This window comes from Pelophylax lessonae (genome assembly GCF_965119305.1).
Source record: "Pelophylax lessonae genome assembly, chromosome: 1".
Lineage (NCBI taxonomy): Eukaryota > Metazoa > Chordata > Amphibia > Anura > Ranidae > Pelophylax > Pelophylax lessonae.
The window spans coordinates 756,677,044-756,698,922 of NC_138768.1; the positions used below are offsets into that span (position 1 = coordinate 756,677,044).

The window sequence follows — 21,879 nt, forward strand, 5'->3', positions numbered from 1 at the left end:
TGACAGAGCTCCAGTTTTTCTCTGTGGAGAGAGAAAAACCTTCCAGAAGAACAACCATCTATGCAACACTTTACCAATCAGGCATGTATGGTAGAGTGGCCGGATGGAAGTCACTTATCAGTAAAAGACACGACAACCCACCTGGAGTTTGCCAAAAGGCACCTGAAGGATTCTCAGACCATAAGAACCATTGGGCGGCACAGTGGTGTAGTGGTTAGCACTTTCACCTAGCCCAATGTGTATGTATGTGAGTTAGGGACCTTAGATTGTAAGTTCCTTGAGGGCAGGGACTGATGTGAATGTACAATGTATATGTAAAGCGCTGCGTAAATTGACAGCGCTATAAGAACCTGAAATAAATAAATAAAATAAGAAACAAAATTCTCTGGTCTGATGAAACAAAGATTGAACTCTTTGGCCTGAATGGAAACATGTCTGGAGGAAACTAGGCACCGCTCATCACCTGGCCAATACTATCCCTCTACAGTGAAGTGCTGTGGGGATGTTTTTGGTAGCAGGAACTGGGAGACTAGTTCGGATCGAGGGAAAGATGAAAGCAGCAATGTACAGAGACATCCTTGATGAAAACCTGCTCCAAAGCGCCCTGGACCTCAGACTGGGGCGAAGGTGCATCTTCCAACAGGACAACGACCTTAAGCACACAGTCAAGATAACAAAGGAGTGGCTGCAGGACATCTCCGTTAATGTCCTTGAGTGGCCCAGCCAGAGCCCAGACTTGAACCTGATGGAACATCTCTGGAGAGATTTGGAAATGGCTGTGCACTAATGCTCCCCATCCAAGCTGATGGAGCTTGAGAGGTCCTGCAAAGAATGGGAGAAACTGCCCAAAAATAGTTATGCCAAGCTTGTAGAATCATACTCAGAGACTTGAGGCTGTAATTGGTGCCAAAGGTGCTTCAACAAAGTATTGAGCAAAGGCTGTGAACACTTATGTATGAGATTTTTTGAGTTATTTGTAATAAATCTGCAAACATTCCAAACAAACTTTTTTTTTATGTTGTCATAATGGGGTATTGTTTGTAGAATTTTTAGGAAAATAATGAATTTAATTCACTTTGGAATAAGGCTGTAACACAACAAATGTGGAAAAAGTGAAGGGCTGTGAATACTTTCTCGGATGCACTTTATACAATGAGGAAATATGGCTGTCTTCGTAAATATAATATACAAATTGCAAGTTACATTTAAAAAAGTAAAAAAAAGTTTAAGACTTTTTGATAGATTTACATTTAGCTGATCAGTTGAGTGGCATTGGGTATGCTAACTTACCGAGGCCATGCCGATGTGTGGACATAGGTGGCATGACACTCCATGTTTTTGTTTTGGGGTTATAACACTCCACAGTGTTGAGTGTTTTCAGCCCATCTCGTCCTCCAACAACATACAGTTTGTCATCCAACACAGCTACTCCAAACTGGAGCCTTCGTCCATTCATGTTAGCTACAGGGGTCCAGGTGTTGGTACGTAGATCATACTTTTCAATGCTTGTAGCTCCTAAAACAGTTTATTAAGCAGATCTATTTATTTGCAATCAGTAAACATCTGGTACAAATCCATTAAAAGTAAAGTCAAATATTAACATTCTGCATTTAAATAAACTCAAAGAGCAGGATATATCTTATTGTGTTTTGTCATGTTCAACTGTCACTTATTTACCCTGGACCCCAGCTATCCAGCTTATGGACTACTGGTCAGCTTCCCCAGGATTTCTGCAGCTGAATACTACACCTAAAGTACATATTGATTTGATTTCAGCTGAATCTGTGTTCCAGATGAATGATTTGCTAAACTTTTTTTGAGGCACTGGGGGGTCCTTAATATAAACAAGTTAAACGATATTCTATGTTGCACAATAATATTTGTTTTACTGTTGAAAAATGTAAAGTAATGCACTTGGGCGTCAGAAATACGAAAGCAAGCTACTCACTAGGGGGAAACTTCTGGGTGAATCCAAGATGGAAAAGGACCTGGGGGTCCTAGTGGACAACAGGCTTGGCAGTGGCATGCAATGCCAAGCAGCTGAAAGCAAAGCCAACAGAATACTGGCATGTATAAAAAAGGGGATTCACTCCAGAAATAGAGATTATTCTCCCACTTTACAAGACTCTGGTCCGGCCACATCTGGAGTATGCTGTCCAGTTCTGGGCACCGGTCCTCAGGAAGGATGTGCTGGAACTTGAAAGAGCCCAGAGAAGGGCAACAAAATAATTAGGGGAATGGAGGACATCAGCTATGAGGAAAGACTACAAGCATTGAACTTATTCTCTCTGGAGAAGAGACGATTGAGGGGGGATATGATATCAATGTAAAAATACTGTACTGGCGACCCTAGCATAAGGAACACATTTTTCAGAGAAAGGGAATACAATAAGACACGTGGCCACTCACTAAAACTAGAGGAAAAACGGTATAACCTTAAAATACGTTCTTCACTGTCAGAGCAGTAAGGATGTGGAAATTCTCTTCATCAGGCAGTCGTATCAGCAGGGAGCAACGATACTTTCCAAAAACTATTAGATGGGCATCTTAAAGACCACAACACACAGGGGTATACAATGTGTGGTTAACAACACACACACACACACACACACCATAGGTTGAACAGGATGGACTGATGTCTTTTTTCAACCTCACAAACTATGTACTGCAAAAACTTTACAGGGTGATAAAGAATAATTACCTTTGGTTGCATCCATACCACCAACAGCAAAAAGCATGCCCACCGTTGACTTTCTAGGCTTTGTACGAGGGCTTTGTAACATTGGTCTCCTCTCAGGCAACAAATGGTACTTCATGGCTTCCATAATGAGCTTTTGACATTCAATGTCATCTCTAAACAGTGCATTATTTTCCATGTCTGCAAGAAACTAATATTAAGATGATTTATTATGGTTCCACCAAAGCTTCAAATGTGAAAATGTGAGGCCTTATTTGTAATAAGCCCATGGATACCCCATCACTCAGCTGATCAAACATTTTTTAGAGCAGACATTTCATGTTAATTTTTTTAAAAGCATGTACTACAACTTTCTATTCACTAAACATAAAAACAGGTCTGTATTGAATAAAACGTTTCAGCTTAAAATATAATTCCATGTGTGCAGCTCAGAACATGGAAATAAACACATATCTTGTTTCCAATATAGTTATTTTATCCATCTGAATTTTTAAACAACGTATAAGTGATCCTGTGTCCAGATCATGCACATCAAAGTATTTAGATATTTTGACATAGTAAAAGCACTTTGAAACAAGTTCAGCATCTTTTTGCAGGTAAAAGAAATATGCACTTATTTTGTTTATTAGGAGCCTGTAAAGACTTGCACCCATGATTGGCAGATCACAGGTTCAATGTAGGGCTCCTGTAGACGGTCAGTGTAGCTGTCTGCCCGTATGCTATGCATAAAACAGTTCTCTCTCCAGAGGTGTATCTCAGTGTTATGTCCTTCAAAATCCCTGCTTGTGTTGAAGCTGGAAAGCACAGCTATTGCTGCACTTACAGCCCAATATGGCTATGAGAGCTGCGACTCCGATACAGGTAAACAATAGTGTTTAGCCCACCCATTTTGCCCTTGTCCATTCACTGAATGCCATGTAACATTACAAAGATTTTTTGCTTGAAGTTATACAAACCCAACTCCGAGTATAGATCTAGAGTAAAATAACTCATAATGGGGTGCCCAAAAAGTGTAATGAAAACAAAATTTTTATGCAGTATATATGGTATGTTATGGACTTTCATACCAGTTCTGACAACCAGGCGAACCATAGTACCTGCGGTGCCAACAGGGGCAAACGGATAAAGGCCAGTAGTTTGCTAAGGTCTCTTCTCCTCTGTTCTACATCATGCCGTACCCAGGTTAGCAAGGCGTTCAAGATGGTTTCTTCATTGGGAATGTTCATATCATCACTTGCTAAAAGTTTAGAGATTTCAGGAGCTGGCAATAATAGAAACTCCTGGTTTCTTATTACTTCCATGAAATGTTCCTATAAGCAATAAAAAAAAAAACAATATCAATGGATCAGTCTGGTTCCTGTGTGCAATATTAGTTAACTCCTTAGCATCCATTGGTGAACAGCATGTGTATGAATGGAACATGATGAATGGAGGTGGACCTTTCATTCATCAGCATACCCTCCATTCATTGGTCGGGTTTCATTTAAAGAAGCTATAACACAACTTCTATGACCAGGGGAGGTTGCAAAGGGTGGTGATTAATGGGGAGTACTCAGATTTGGCGGGTGTGGAAAGTGGGGTCCCCAAGGGTTCTGTCCTGGGGCCAATCCTGTTTAATTTATTCATAAATGATCTAGAGGAGGGGATATCGAGTAAAATCTCAGTATTTGCGGATGATACTAAACTAAGCATGCCAATATCTTCTATGCAGGATGTGGAAACCTTACAAGCGGACCTGAAAAAAATGGGGTGGGCAACTACATGGCAGATGAGGTTTAATGTTGAAAAATGTAAAGTAATGCACTTGGGTACCAGAAAGCAAGCTACTCATTAGGGGGGGGGAACCTCTGGGTGAGTCTAGGATGGAAAAGGACCTGGGGGTACTGGTAGACAACAGGCTTGGCAGTGGCATGCAATGCCAAGCCGCTGCAAAGTCAACAGAATACTGGCATGCAAAAAAAGGGGGATTCACTCCAAAAATAAAGAGATTATTCTCCCACTCTACAAGACTTTGGTCTGGCCACATCTGGAGTATGCTGTCCAGTTCTGGGCACCGGTCCTCAGGAAGGATGTGCTGGAATTGGAGAAAGTCCAGAGAAGGGCAACAAAAATAATTAGGGGAATGGAGGACATCAGCTATGAGGAAAGACTACAAGCACTGAACCTATTCTCTCTGGAGAAGAGACGATTGAGGGGGGATATGATATCAATGTACAAGTACTGTACTGGCAACCCTAGCATATGGAAAAACCTATTCAGAGAAAGGGAATACAATAAGACACGTGGCCACTCACTAAAACTAGAGGAAAGGCGGTTTAACCTTAAAATACGCAGGGGGTTCTTCACTGTAAGAGCAGTAAGGATGTGGAATTCTCTTCCGCAAACAGTCGTATCAGCAGGGAGCATTGATAGTTTCAAAAAACGATTAGATGGGCACCTTAAAGACCACAACATACAGGGGTATACAATGTACGGTTAACAGCAAACACACACACACACACACATCATAGGTTGAACTGGACGGACTGATGTCTTTTTTCAACCTCACTAACTATGTAGAGGAGGTAGGGGAAAAGAGCAGATAGTCGACACTCTTGACGAGTGCCTGTCACAGGTCCATCGTCTCTATTAACCCCAGCCAAACTATAAGATTCAGAGGAGGAAGATTTCAAGTAATCTCGCAGCCAGCAGAAACAAGGGACACATCAAATTGACTGTAAGGCTCGGTTCACAAATATGTGAATCGGATGCAATTTAAAACCGAGTCCAAATCGCATAATATGTGAATCAGACCAGCTTTTAATATATGCGGGCCGGTTGCAATGCAAATTAAAAAGTGTCCTGTATGTTTTTCAGTCCAGTTCAGGAACAGTTTAAGTGTCAAATGTGCACCTGAACTGCTAAATTAGAACCACACTGGACTCCACACAGAAACCAGCCCCACATATATGTAAACCCAGCCTAAGTAATGTCCTCTGTGATTTTTATTTTTTTTTGGCCTTAAAGGAACTGGGAACATTCATACAAAAGATTGTGTGACTATTTACGTCATTTATCCAATCATGTGAAAAGCAAATTCCTGTTTACTTATTTCATCTGCGCTTGATTGTATATTCCAAGTGAACAGCCTGTGTATTTTACGTGGTTAGCATTATCTATAGAACAAGCAAGATAAGCGAGTCATAGTGCACCATCTAACGATAGCCTAAAAACTGTTAGTAAGCACTTACGGGCTAATTTAAAAAGCAGCAGTAGGGCAATGTACTTAAAGCGGGGTTCCAGCCTGGGGGAAAACAAAGTCAGAAGGTACAAATAATGTAGCTGCTGACTTTTAATATAAGGACACTTACCTGTCCAGGGAGTCCACAATGTCGGTACCCGAAGCCAACCCGTCCATCAGCTCCAGGTGCAGGCGTGGGCACATCCTTACTACGAGAAACAGGAAGTAACACAGGAAGAAACACAGCCTGTTTCATAATGCGCATGTTCATGCTGTGCTTTCTGAACGGTCCCGCTGTATTCTGGGACCTGCGTGTCTCCCAGAGGGCAGTGGGGAGGAGGGGCCGCAAATGACATAGGTCGCCAAGGCACCCTTACATGGAGGTAAGAGCGGGTACATATTTTTGAAACGTGCCAAATATGGTACCGGAGGGAGGGAAAAGCAGTAAAGCAGAGCTTCCACTTTTTGGTGGAACTCCGCTTTAAGAAATGCGCTCTGCCCATGTAACCTGTGAAAGTCCTGTGATCTACTCTCCTCCAATCAAATCTTGGAGCTCTCTCTGCTCAATAAGCTTCTTCGTGAACATGCATCTCCTACCTTCACTTTTCTTTTACAGCAGCTGAGCAGAAAGTTTAAAAAGGCAACAGAAAAGACCCACTGCTCTTAATAACTTACACAGAACTGGTCAGACTGCAATTCATGCCTGTATTTGCGATGCAGTGTGTGGCTGTTACTCAGCTCTGCCAGCACAGACCACTGCAATGTAAGGGCAGGAGGTAGCAGTGTTATGAAGAGAAAAAAAAAGACATTTGCAAGCAAAATTCTATCACAAACCAGAATATGTAGGGGTAAAGCTTTATAAAATGATAAAAATGTTTGACATTTCAAACTGGGCTTTAAAAAAAGAATGGAACATTGCACAGGCTATGGAGTGCTGCACAAGCAGGTACAAGTTTTCCAGCCAGCAAAGGCTTGCAGGTGGAGTAATGTTTGCAGCCTCCTCACTGCTGATTTGTAACAAGTGCCAAGCAGCATCCAGGGTCTGTGTCTGATTCATTGAGAATAATGGTCAGCCTGATGTAGGCTGGAAGACTGAAGAGGAGAGGTATTGCAGGCTTTATCTGGTATCAAATATATTACTTGGGTGTTAGTCCACAGACTGCATTGTTCCTGAATCAACTTCCGATGATAGCCTCTCCAAAAAAAGATTATTAAGAGACCTGCTAAGCCCTGGGGTTTTTTTTTTTTTTTTTTTCATATATTCAATGGAGTTGAAAATTATATATAATTATTGTATGTCTTTGTTAAAAAAAAAGTGAATGTACAACATTGTGCTGCCACTATAAATATCAGGCAGCACTACTGTAAATAGCTTGTAGTTGCACCACTGCTGTAATGCTCCATTGGGTATATGCTGCAAATTCTATAGTAGTTGTGCAGCAAACACTATTACAAAAATAAGAAGACAATATAAACACTTCCTGCCTACTAGGAAGCCCTGTGGACCTGGCTGTATAGACTAGTAGGTGATCTTATGTGTACTTTACCACACTTGCAGTGGTTCCTAGACACATTTGCATTCGATATACAGTACAGACCAAAAGTTTGGACACCCCCTCTCATTCAAAGAGTTTCTTTACTTTCATGACTATGAAAATTGTTGAGTCACACTTCAAGAGGTAGTCACCTGAAATGGTCTTCCAACAGTCTTGAAGGAGTTCCCAGAGATGCTTAGCACTTGTTGGCCCTTTTGCCTTCACTCTGCGGTCCAGCTCACCCCAAACCATCTCAATTGGGTTCAGGTCCGGTGACTGTGGAGGCCAGGTCATCTGGCGCAGCACCCATCACTCTCCTCCTTGGTCAAATAGCCCTTACACAGCCTGGAGGTGTGTTTGGGGTCATTGTCCTGTTGAAAAATAAATGATGGTCCAACTAAACGCAAACCGGATGGAATAGCATGCCGCTGCAAGATGTTGTGGTAGCCATGCTGGTTCAGTATGCCTTCAATTTTGAATAAAACCCCAACAGTGTCACCAGCAAAGCACCCCCACACCATCACACCTCCTCCTCCATGCTTCACGGTGGGAACCAGGCATGTAGAGTACATCCGTTCACCTTTTCTGCGTCACACAAAGACACAGTGGTTGGAACCAAAGATCTCAAATTTGGACTCATCAGACCAAAGCACAGATTTCCACTGGTCTAATGTCCATTCCTTGTGTTCTTTAGCAGTGGTTTCCTAGCAGATATTCCACCATGAAGGTCTGATTCACACAGTCTCCTCTTAACAGTTGTTCTAGAAATGTGTCTGCTGCTAGAACTCCATGTGCCATTGACCTGGTCTCTAATCTGAGCTGCTGTTAACCTGCGATTTCTGAGGCTGGTGACTCGGATGAACTTATCCTCCGCAGCAGAGGTGAATCTTGGTCTTCCTTTCCTGGGGCGGTCCGCATGTGAGCCAGTTTCTTTGTAGCGCTTGATGGTTTTTGTGACTGCACTTGGGGACACTTTCAAAGTTTTCCCAATTTTTCAGACTGACTGACCTTCATTTCTTAAAGTAATGATGGCCACTCGTTTTCCTGTACTTAGAATTTGTATTATGGCAAGAAAAAAGCAGCTAACAGTCTATTCAGTAGGACTATCAGCTGTGTATCCACCTGACTTCTGCACAACACAACTGATGGTCCCAACCCCATTTATAAAGGCAAGAAATCACACTTATTAAACCTGACAGGGCACACCTGTGAAGTGAAAACCATTTCAGGTGACTACCTCTTCAAGTGTGACTCAACAATTTTCATAGTCATGAAAATAAAGAAACTCTTTGAATGAGAGGGTGTGTCCAAACTTTTGGACTGTACTGTACATCAGCATCCACTAATTTGTATTATTTTTAATAAAGAAGAATAAAGGAAGCGTTTTAGAGTTAAATGCGTGAACCAAAACCAAAGTGCCTTCTATCCCGATCTGCATTGCTTGTGCTCCTTGCTGTTTTCTCATCATGGCATCCCTACATTTGTGCACAGCCTGTTCTAGCAGATGGATGAAAGATGTAGGCCAGGAGCACTGTGTTCCATATGATCTGAATTCTTTCCACACATTTTTCTAACACTTTGTCTCAGAAATCCTGCCACTATAACACACATTTTGGACTGTCTATTGCTGTTTATATTCTTACCCAAGTCAGACATTAAAAATTTAATAAAAAAGGTATATACTGTAAATAAAGCTTTGTGTTGTATAATTAGACCAGGAAACCTGAAATACAATATTTACATGTAAGCTCCACTATAATTCACTAGTACTTACATAAAATGGCAAAGATAGCCATCAGTATGATAACGGGTAAACTAACCTTGTATGTGTATTCTTTATCCTGCAGCCACATGATTTATGATGGATTCAGCGACAATCCTACGGTAACTCAGAAACTGGCAAATACTGAACTTTAGGTGAGGACAAAGTATATATATATATATATATATATATATATATATCAGAAGGGGTGCCAGGGGTTAGGGTGGGTATGTTAAAGAGGAATTCTAGCTTATAGAAAAATATGTAAATTGCCCAATCTGAAAATAAAAAAGCAGTTCTTGCTGCAATACTCACCCTCTCTTGGGCACTATTACCTACAGAAAGTCCTCTATGTGGTCCATCGCTGATTGCCTTCTGGATTGCATGACACCTAGCACCCATTTCACTATAGATAGATATTTAGGGGTGGGGACTTTACTCTCTCATCTCCTGATCCAAGGATCTCAGAATACGGCTTTGCAAACCGCTAAATTTTAGTAGGAAAAGTTTGCACTCTGATCTGTGGAATGAAGTAATAGAAATAGGTGTAATGTGCATAATTAAAGTTAACCCCCCTTGCATTTACAGATCTCTAAAACCTGGAATTAAAGTTACATTAAACTCGGATTAAAAAAAAAATCCCTTTTATGGATGTATTTTTAAAAAGAAAGAAAAACATAAAAAAAAAAAAAAACACAAAGAAAACAAACCTGTTTTACCCTTCCCAGTTTTTCAGAGTTTGGCTTTCAAGCCCCGGACATAATTCTCGGCACCCTTCAAACTCCTTACTTTTGCTGCTGTGATCTGGCTTCCTATAACAGGTCAGCCACAGTTGTTCTCCATGACCCTACTGCATGTAGGAACGTAGCCACACTCTTTTGCTTGCTCCCAAGCTGGTCTAGGGATGGACAATGGGATTTGTAGTGTACATAGAGCAAAGCACATGATCCCAGCTAATGAGCACTGCTCATTCCACACAAACAGAAGTGAGGGTTAAAGGAGTGCTTCAGAAGCTCATATAGGACACTACAAGGAGAGAGGGAAAAAGAAAAATCCTCTTTTTGGGAAAAAAAAAAAAAAAAAAAAAAGAAAAAACCTGATTACATGGCCCATAAACAATGATTGTTAATGGATTGTTATTGAAGAATAAGGCCCCTTTCACACATAGGAGTCTGTCGGCGGACTCCGTTTTTCTCAGCGGGGGATGGATCCACCAATCCCCCACTGAGCAGGCGGATGGCAGCTCTGTCTCCGCGCTGTGTGCGGAGACAGAGCTGTCAGGTCCCGCTGCTCTCTATGGGGGAATCAGATGAGAAAGGACCACCTGTCCGTTCTCATCCGATCTGTTGGACTGATGGAAATGGGGTTTCCATTCGTCCAAATTTGACGGATCGGATGTCAGCGGACATGTCTCCGCTGACATCCGATGCCCTATAGAGATGCATGGGGCATCCGTTCAGATCCACCAAAAAAAAAACTGACAGGTGGATCTGAACGGACCATATGTGTGAAAGGGGCCTTAGGATATAATTTAGTGTCACTTTAAAAAGGTACTGATTCATGGACATTCACTGGCAAAACAAGTTTTGGATCTTATTCACATTACTTGCAGGTAGAACAGATTTTGACTAATTTGCTAATCACTATTTACGAATAGCTACAGTCCATCCAATAAAGAATGTTCATTTAATCTAAATATAAGTTCACAAAAAAAAATTCCAATCAAACAGCTGACTATGAATCGAAGATATTAACCACTTAAGCCTATATTTGAAACATTTTGTTCACAAGTTAAAATCAGTATTTTTTGCTAAAAACGACTTAGAACCCCCAAACGTTTTATATATATATATATATATATATATATATATATATATATATATATATATATATATATATATATTTTTTTTTAGCAAAGACTCTGGAGAATAAAATAGCGGTCACTGCAATATTTTTTGTCACACGGTATTTGCGCAGCGGTCTTTCGTACGCATTTCGTACGCATTTTTTTTTTTAAAAAATTACGAAAAATAACATTTCACTGCATTTAAAAAAAAAGAAACAGTAAAACTTAGTGATGATGTCACGTCGAGTAAAAAGATACCCAACATGTTACGATTTAAAATTGCGCACACCCACAAAATGGCGACAAACTACGGTCAATAAAAATCTCAATAGGCAACGCTTTAAACATTTTGAACGATTACCAGTTTAGAGTTAGAGAGTAGCTAATTTTTTTAATTAATGCTCAAGCTCTGGTGATCACGGCGATACTTCACACGTGTGGTTTGAACAGCAAATTTGCGAGTGCGACTTCCGTATACATCTTTTCCGTGCGCAAGTTCACAGCGACGGGGTCGGCTAAAACTTTTTTTTTTTCTTCCTATTTTTTTTATTTTACCACAGGTTTTTAAAAATAAAAAATAAAAATCTGATCACTTATTGCTGTCACAGCAATAGGCAGTGACAGGTACTCTTTATGGAGGGATTGAGGGTCTAAGTAACCTGACGTGACGTTATGGACGCCGCTTCTGGGTTACGTCATCGGAGACCCTGTCGAAGCCACATTCGGCTTTGATCGGGACTCCATCTGCCTGCTGGTTGCTCGGGTCTCCCGGTGGGACGGGAGACCCCGGCAGGGCAGCGGGAGGGGCGTCCCCCTCCCATTTGCTGGGGAAACGATTGAGCGGCTCCAGCGCCGCATCGGTCGTTACCGCCTGGAAAGCCAACCGCCAGCTCTAAAAAAAAAGGGTACCGGGATGATGCCTCTAGCTAGAGGCATCACCCCGGTACAACCGCTTAAAGTCAGCCAACGTAGACCTACATCAGTTTGCGTTAAGTGGTTAGGGAGGGGTGCACATCAAGTAAAATAGGTCTTTGTTGTAACACTAAGGCTAGGTTCACACTGGTGCGAATTATTTGCTGGTTTCCCTGCATTTAATGCACATGTCAGGAGACTGACCGGCTCTCAATGGAGCCAATTCACACATTTCCGGGAAAGCTGCGGAGCGGTTTGCAGCAAATTTGTATGCATCTTCTGGTCAGTTTCTGGTCTGAATTCAGCCAAAAATTCAGACTGAATTAGTTCCTGCAACTATGAACAGGATGCACAGGACCTCCTGCCGCGAGGCGCTCCGCACTCCAGTGTAACACCAGCCTAAAACGCAGCCAGAAGGAAAGAAGATTTTCATGACAGTCAGTACTTAGGAGACAGAACACAAGAACGAAACAAACGGCACTGGACCTATATATATCCCCAAAATTACAGCTGGTGGCAGAATGAGTAAGACAACCACATTACCATCTATAATTATCAGGTTTTTTTTATTTTCTTTAAATACTACTCATAAATGTCACGGGCTGAGAAGCCTGTATAATATATACATTTGAGAAGCACATTATGGTTCCCATAGAAACATAAGCTATAATGCAGCAGAGTTACTCATAACAATATTTATAACTTGCTTTCCCATAAAATTCATTATTAAAATGCAATTTCTATACACCAGCCAAACAATATCAAAATAGACCTGAGGGAAGAATTTCATCTTGACAGATTACCTTTTTCTTTCGCTTTCTCATACTGTGCTTATGATAATACGTACATAGGAATAACAACTAATATACTATATCGCTCCTCAGGCAGCAAACAAACCTAAGACGAATCAGCAGATCCAAATTGCAAGCCATTTAAAGCTGAACTCAAGGCAGATATAAGACACAAATATTCGATTATAAACTCCTGAGAGCAGGGCCCTCCGATTCCTCCTGTATTGAATTGTATTGTAACTGTACTGTCTGCCCTGATGCTGTAAAGCGCTGTGCAAACTGTTGGTGATGTATAAATCCTGTATAATAATAATTCTCACCTTGCGATCCCTGGTCCATCCTACTGATGTAGGAGTGGTTACCTTGCAGGTGGGTTTTCTGGTTTTTGACCCATTGTCTCTCTCGTGACCTCTACATTTTATGATCAATTATGTAAATGTATTATTTATGTTATTGCATTTTGATATTTATTTTCCTTTCCACTCCATTCCTTAGGGCTCTTTCACACGGCCGCTCCGTGTGAAAGCTCCGCTGCGGGACTTTTTTTTTTTTCACGGAGCGGATGACATTTCTGTCATCCGCTCCGTGTGTCCGCATATCATCCCATCCGTTTGCGGATGATATGCGGACATAATGTAAGTCTATGGACATTGCGGATGTCAGCGGATGACACCGCTGACATCCGATTTTCCTTCCTTTCCGTTTTTTACACGGAGGAAAAATAGGGTTCTGTTCCGTTCCAAAAAACGGAACAGAACTGAAAGGAAGAAAATCGGATGTCAGCGGATGGTATTCCGCTGACATCCGCAATGCCATTGACTTACATTATGTCCGCAAATCATCCGCAAAAAAATAGGATGATTTGCGGACAAGTGGAGCGGCCGTGTGAAAGAGCCCTTAGTAGCATTTGTGATGTTCATATACCTTTCTAACTGCCCCTGAAAGGTGACCTTGCGTGCTGACGTCATCCCCTTTAGCGTCCAGGAAGTTCATTATATGCGATACCGTTTGCCTGCATGTGAGTGAATTTCTTTTTATATCTAATAAAGTCTCTTGGATTTTACACTATGGCGCTCCCTTTTCTTTATGGTGGTGATATCCATTTGGGATTGATTCTCTGAGTGAAACTTGTGGAGCCAGCGTTTTATCTCCTAAATACCAGGACTGATATATGCACAATCCTTCTGGAGGTCTGGTAAGAGGCGTTAAGATCGGTGGTGGATAATACACTTTTCTGTCATAATCTTTGGACTATAGGAGTACTTTAATCACCTCTCGGTAAGGAGTACCTATATGTGCCTGATCCACTTAATGGTGTCCATTTACTTGGTTATACATCTTACATCAGAATTCCTTATGCCTATTACTTTGGTGATCTGGTAAGAAGCGCTAATATGGGTGGTGGTTTTCACATATCAGTTTGCCTGTCAGCAACCTTTCTATTACTTGATGAGCACATTTTCTGTATCTGGTAAGAAGTATTTGCACGAGCTTGGCTCACATGTGACGTTTTTCACTGGTGAAATCAATTCATTTTTGTGAGTGCATCATATTATCTATATTATTTGCGTTGTGTGGTTTTACGCTATGGCGTTTTTTTCTTGTATTTCATGAACGCCACACATCTTATCCTTCGGGAGTTCAACTAGCGTTTTCTTTGGCTAAGGTGTCAAGATTCCCGTTTTGGATTCCCTGCTAAATTAATTTGTCTTTCTGGTAAGCACATTGGGAGCCTTGGAGTGATCACTTTTATTTCCACACATCACCGTTTATATATTTTTTTTGGACTTGTACATGGACATTCATTTGTTACATTATTGAACTTTAGCGCGACCTCCTGCTCTCTAGCTTCCTTGTCACCTCCTCCCATGCTCTCCTCCAGGACCTCTCCAGAGCCTCTACCATCCTCTGGAACGATGGACTCCAATCGGTCTGATTATCTTCTACTCTATCTACCTTTAGGCAATCCTTAAAAACCTTATTAGAGAAGCCTATGCCGTCTCAAATTGTATTGCAGAGAGCGACCCCTTCCTCATCAGAGGTCCCCTGCCGATGCTCTCTGCTCCTCCTCTTCTGTGTGTGCCCTCATATCAAACAGCTTACTATGGGGCAGATGTGCAGGTTTGCTCCTAAGCAGCGCTGTGCAGCTCAGCCCCACCACCTGCTCTTTAATCACAGAATTTGTCTAACAGCTGTTGGCTCCCGCTGCTGCAGGACCATCCTGTGGGAAGAGAAAGACAAGGGAGAAGAAATGCACAAGCAATGCATCGACACAGAATTCTGGTAAGTGTTGGGGCGGGGGGGGGGGGGGGGGGCAGTGGGTTGGTAGGGTTCACAGCAAGTGGCAAAATGTTTTTTTTGCAAAAAGGTTAAACTTTAGAACCACTTTAAGGCACCGGTGAATAGAATCACTTTAAGCACCAGTGAATTCAACAAAGACCTAATATAACTTTAGCTTCAAAGCCAGGCCATAACAAACATTTCAACATTCAGTATTCAACAGCCCAAGCTCTGCACTTCAAGCTCAGGGTAGAATAAAGCAGAGGATGCACTTACACACTACAAACAAGCTTTAAAAAAATATGGCATAAAATGCTACCTGCTGTAAATAATGACATATTAGGGTCAACCAAAGTGTTCAATTGCATTAGGATGCATGTCAGAGAAAAAAAAAAAAAAAAAAATTGCAGCAAACACCAAAGACCCTAATATTGTGGGTGTATAGCAAAAATAATCATTCATTCTTATACTATGTGATTATTCAGCCTGTATCACACACAAATAAAAAAAAAAAAAAAAAAGTATAGGATCAATAAAACGTGGTTCTATCTTCAGATACAGCAGTTCATAGCTGATAACCTATAAATTCCTGTAGAACCTCAAACTGGTTTCTGCTTCAGAACAATTTAAAGCTGAAGCCTTTTTGATACACTTTACATACGTAGTTTGTTTGGACCAAGCTGCTCAGAGGTTGTGACATCAGCCCACCTCTCTGACTCAGAGAAAGCTTTGTATTCATTTGTAGAACACAATGGAGCCAATCAGACTCTTGTGTTTTTCGGGTATTAAACAAGAAGTCTCAGCTCAAACACGCACCAAAGGGCTATACGCTGCATTGTAGCCTTAGCTACATACAGTTTATATAGCACATCTAGTGGCCTAACATTTTAGTTCGGAACATAGTCTGTTTGGACCAGCTTGGCCTAAACAAACTAACTATGTAAAGTGTATCAAGAGCTGGAACTTAGCTTTAGGTTGTCCTTCAGAAAAAATTAGATTTTTGACCATAAAATCCATTTCTCTGATGTTCATTCATGTACACAGCTCCTGGTATTCATAACCATTGGGTTATACTGCCCCCTACAGGAATAGGACACTAGGGAGAAAAAAAAAAATTCTGGCTACACTCATGGAAAGTCACAGGGGGTATACTCCTCCTCTCTGCTATAGCCACCCAGTTTTGTAACAAGCAGTGTCAGGAGAATAACAATCAAGTCTCATGAATGGTTGTGAAAAATCAATAAACCATGGTGAATGTGATCCAATTGAAAATGAGAAACCCAAAATAAGTGCAAAAACTAATAGGAGTCCACAAAGTCCAAATAATGTAGTCTTCACCAAAATGTGTATTGTGAAGAAATGTGAGAAATCAACTTCAAGTGATATTTCAGTGCTGTAAACAGTGATTCCCACCACCGACAGGCTTTCCTCCTTACCAGTTTAAATAAGGTAAGGCGCAGAGTGAAAACTCAAATAAGCCGGTTGGAAAGGAGGAAAACTTCCACTGCCATTCCACCCTGTGAGATGACCCAAATTGGCCTCTTACCAGATGGTGTATGTCAAAGGCACAGGAAAATCTCCTAAGTGGATGTCCCTTCTGCTGATCGGATACCGGTAGTCCCCTCCGCTAACCACATACATCCATTTTCTTAAACTCCCCAGGATGTATGGTAGAACATCGCTGGAACCGCCTCCTCACCACTCCGTGCAGCAGAAGCTTTTGTTTACACCGTGCGCCGAATAATAAAGTTTGTTAAAACCGGGGCGGGGTCTCCGTTCCTGACGTCATGTCGTGCAGAAGTGATGTAGACCGTCGGTGTTTGGTTGCTGTGGAAGCTCGGGGGTTTGCAGCTGTCCGAAAACAGCTGCAAACCCCCGAGCTTCCACAGCAGCCAAACACCGACGGTCTACATCACTTCCGCACGACATGACGTCAGGAACGAAGACCCCGCCCCAGTTTTAACAAACTTTACCAGGTCCGCGTACCGGGACCGATGAGGCCAGTCTGGTGCCACCGGAATCCCTTCTGCCTCAATTCCACGCAGAAGTCTCGGCAGAAGTTGTATTGGAGGAAAAGCATAAAAATATACTGCCCCAAGGAGCCACCAGAACATCCGCTAGAGGATCCCGAGACCTCGCAACGAACTTCGGAACCTTACAGTTGAGACAAGAGGCCAACAGGTCCACATCTGGTGTGATAGGGAGGCTGAAGCACTGGTACTCCCTCTTTTTACCATGGTCGGCTCAATTTTCAGACCGGTGTTTGCCATTACCTTGGTCTCCCAGGCTTTCGCAGAGTGGGCGAAGCTATTACGCCAAGATTTGTCTCTGGAAACTCTGCGTGTCCCAAACTGCACTGGCGTGGCTTACGCAACATCCACTGCATCCTCCATTCCCTTCTGGTCAGCTAGATCCTTAAAGGATGGGGACTCTTCAACTGGAATCATGGTTGCCTTGTATAAATTGGAAACCGGAGGGTCCACCACCGGTAGCACAGTCCACTTCTTAAGGAGAGGATTCCTCATAGGGGGTAACGCCTAGTAAAGGACTTAGGGGCCCTTTGGTTGTCCCCACTCTTCAGCGACAATTTTGTCAAAATATGCAGGGAAAGGAAACACCTTTGTGGTCTGAATTTCTTGCGAGTGCCAAAGGGTACCTGCGCCTGCGTCGCAGCTTCAGCTGCATCCTCCATCTTCAGGGTCTCATGCACAGATACAATCAGTGCACCCACCAGTGCCTTTTCGTGCCCGGTTGAAGACATGGAGGAATCATCCTCACTATCAGAGGATTCCAGGCACGTGGTTGCAGACTCAGCAGGGTGACCCACGTCCACGGCGGCCGAATCAGATTCAGGTTCAGATGAGACAGGGGTGCTTTTTGCTAGCCTGTCCCCTGCAAGGCACCTCCACCCGGGACACAAGGGACTCCAGGACCGTCGTCAGTGCATGGATGGATGGTTGGGACCCGGAGGGCCCCTCAGCCACAGAGAGGGGATCAGATGGGGAAATGTGCTCCAAAGACTCCATGAGTCACCAGGGGGACCCCACAAAATAGTGTAACACACTGCTAAGGGACAACTCCCACCGTGCTGGCAGCACCACCTGGTCGCCAGGCATAAAGCACCAAGCAATCCTCAGCACAGAGGCAGAAGACCCCACCAGACTCTCCACCTGCCGAGACAAGCACCTGCAGCCACCAGGATAATCGATTAGGAAGTAAAATGATCCAGGAGTCAGCACCAGGGGATGAGGAGAGGATCCCACTGCCGAAATCGCGGCCCACAGGGATCCACTGTCATGGCTGCTGCTAATTTCAATGGCAAACCACAGCAAAATGGCCGCCGAACTACACAAACATGGGACTTGGCAACGGGGAATGCCTGCGGGAAGGAGAACTCGGAGGTCCGACTGTCCCAAGGAGGGACACACGCCCAGCCCAAAACCCTCCGGGTGGAGAGGGGGGAACAGCTACTCCCCATGCTAGGAACCAGAAGGGCACCACTCCAGACAGACCCCCTTTCCATTGAAATGGGGGGCTGCCGGCAAGGAGGAACGCTGCGACTTGGGCCAAGACCTGTTCGTATGCGACCTCGCGAGGCGTTTAACTCACAGGCCAGCCCCTGTCCAGTGGGGCTATGTCGTGGCCAACCTAGCACGAAGCGGAGGTCTGCGTGCACTCGTTGGCAAAACTGGGGTGACCACTGGATCTAGATTATCCTGCCCATCACCCAGTCTTGCAGTTGATTGTAGATCACACAGGAAAAATCCAGGAGAAAAAAAATGATCTAAAAATAAAAAATTGTCGGCACCAAATATCCCAGCAAGGAACTAGGTCCTTACTCCTGACTAGGCAGAAAAAAAACTGAGTGGCTATAGCAGAGAGAGAGGGGGAGTATACCCCCTGGGACTCCCCATGGGTGTAGTCAGAATTTTTTTCTGCCTAGTGCCCTACTCCTGTAGGGGGCAGTATAACCCAATGGTTATGAATACCAGGAGCTGCGTCTGTCAATGAAAAAAAAAAAATTGTACTTAAAGGAGAAGTACAGCCAAAGCTTGTTTGGCTGTACTTCTCCTGTGAATCTGCGGGCTAAAGCCCACTGTCGACTGATGTCACAGAGCCGGTCCAGGTTTAGAAATAATTGTGATGATATGGGATCTGCCCACATGCCTGGACCAGCACCTGGCTGTGGAGCCTGAGCCTGCTGCTCCCGCCCCCTCCACAGCCCACCGCTCCAGTGAGCACTGACAGTCACCAGCTCTCTGCTTCGGGATCAGTGAGAATCGAGCGATCGACCGTGCTTCATCGCTCGGTTCGCAGTAGGGGTCGACCGATATCAGTTTTTCGTTGCCGATACCGATATTTTGGCCATCGCATATCAGTATCGGCTGATATTTTGTACATCCTATGCCAGGGTCCGAGACTAGTCTTCTCCTCCTCCAACCATTAGGTGGTGATGCTCATGTAAGGGTAAAATTATGTCACATAGCATAATTCTGTTTACAAATTTTATTGAATATGCCACTCACATATGTACAAATTAAAGATATAAGCAATTCCACATTAGCAGATCTGCTGGCAGATCAGTATCTCTCGCCCACTTGCCGTAAGTGACATCCGGTTGATACCGCTCCGTTCAGCATCCACTCAATACTGCTCTGTCTCTCACCCATACCATCTCCCCACCCAACCGATACCGATCCGTCTCTCACCCACTTGCCGTGACAACCAGCTGATAACACTCTGTCTGGCATACGATCTTGGAGGTCACGTGCGTGGTCACGCCCGGCGTGACCACCGAGATCGTCATCGTATGCCGGACGGAGCGGTATCACCCGGGTGTATGGCAAGTGGGAGAGAGATACTGGTTATATCTTTAATTTGTACATATGTGAGTGGCATATTCAATAACATTTGTAAATGGAATTATGCTATGTGACATCATTTTACCCTTACATGAGCAATATTTGGAATATCGGCAATATCGGCCAGTTCCGGAGCCGATACAGATATATCGGCTCTCGATATATCGGCCTTGCCGATAATCGGTCGCTCCCTATTTCGCAGTCCTAGAGCTGGTGGGGGGGGGGGACTGATGCTGCATATCCACCTAAGTAGGTATTATTCTTACAAAAAATATTCCCATGTTTCTTTTGGTATTTCCAGAAAAGAATCAGCTCACAATATTCCTTACAATGTATTTATGTAAAGTTTTTGCTGCAACAAGTGTAACAATTATCAAAATGGTGTAACTGAGTAAAAGCTCATTCACACAGAGAAAAACACGTACAAAATGTGCTTTGGCATCCATTGATGGTTTTTTTTTTCTTTAATCTTTTCCTGTGTCATCACGTTACTTTACCTTCACTTGCATCTTTGCACATTTTTAGGCATTTTACATCCATTTATGTACACTGCAGGAAAAATGTAGACATGCTGCACATTTCTGCACAGCTTCGTACTGCACACAACACCAGTGCTTTGGTGTAAACAACGCACATAAAAAAACAATTGCTTTCAGTGTGCCCTTGCAAAGATGTGTTTTTCCAGGGCTGGAAATCACAGGTCTCTGCACATAGCCCTAAAATAAAGGTACCCATTGATTTTTCATGACATGATAAAAAGGATTACAATGCACAGTGTTTAAAATCATGGCGATAACTGGAGACTCACCCACACAAAATGGTACAATTATTTTCTGTGTCCCCTTGCAGAGATTAGCGTTTTTATGCAAATCGGTTATGCAAAAAAATATAACGACAATAGTTGGTACAGACTACAATGGACAGTGTACAAATGAAGTAGCAACAAAAAGAGCAAAAACTTTCAAGCAACATAAATAGCCTGTGACAATAATACGATATGACAAGAGAAAGTTACAATCGTTACAACAACCAAAAAGACAACCAGAAAGACTGCTTTCTTAAATTACCTCCATATTTTTGAAAGCTAGATGGCAATATTTTTTATTTTTTTAATTTTATTTATGCAAAGTAAACAGAGTACAAAATGGTGTAATAAAGCAATGATACAAAAACATGTCCAACGCAAGAATATCAAACACGGAATGAAGAAGGCAGACCATTAGACTTTCAAAACAATGAAACAAACTTTGCATAAGTATTTTTAAGAACTTCATTAATCGGTTCGCATAATGATAACGTTACATAGTTTGCGAGGTTGAAAAAAGACATCAGTCCATCCAGTTCAACCTATGATGTGTGTGTGTTAGTACATTGTATACCCCGGTATGTTGTGTTCTTTAAGGTGCCAATCTAATAGTTTTTTGAAACTATTGATTCTCCCAGCTGATACGACTGCTTGTGGAAGTGAATTCCACATCCTTACTGCTCTGACAGTGAAGAACCCCTTACGTATTTATTTTAAGGTTAAACCGCCCTTCCTCTAGTTTTAGTGAGTGGCCACATGTCTTATTGTATTCCCTTTCTCTAAAAAGTTTGTTCCTTATGCTAGGGTCTTCACCAGTACAGTATTTGTAAATTGATATCATATCCCCCCCTCAAGCGTCTCTTCTCCAGAGAGAATAAGTTCAGTGCTTGTAGTCTTTCCTCATAGCCGATGCCCTCCATTCCCCTAATTATTTTTGTTGACCTTCTCTGGACTCTCTCCAGTTCCAGCACATCCTTCCTGAGGACCGGTGCCCAGAACTGGACAGCATACTCCAGATGTGGCCGGACCAGAGTCTTGTAGAATGGGAGAATAATCTCTTTATTTCTGGAGTGAATCCCCTTTTTTATACATGCCAGTATTCTGTTGGCTATGCTTGCAGCCGCTTGCCATTGCATGCCACTGCCAAGCCTGTTGTCCACTAGGACCC

The 21,879-nt window shown here is 42.8% G+C and overlaps 1 protein-coding gene across 2 annotated transcripts in view; it reads right to left on the reverse strand.

The window, feature by feature from the left end:
- KLHL5 (kelch like family member 5) overlaps positions 1–21,879 on the reverse strand; it is a 184,711-nt gene that overhangs the window by 21,451 nt on the left and 141,381 nt on the right. For both annotated transcript variants that reach the window (XM_082245321.1, XM_082245320.1), the window contains exons 5-7: positions 3,796–4,008; positions 2,702–2,888; positions 1,291–1,515 (exon numbers count right to left, since the gene is read on the reverse strand). In XM_082245321.1, coding sequence (XP_082101447.1) covers positions 1,291–1,515; positions 2,702–2,888; positions 3,796–4,008 — 625 coding nt within the window. The remainder of the gene's footprint in view (positions 1–1,290; positions 1,516–2,701; positions 2,889–3,795; positions 4,009–21,879) is intronic.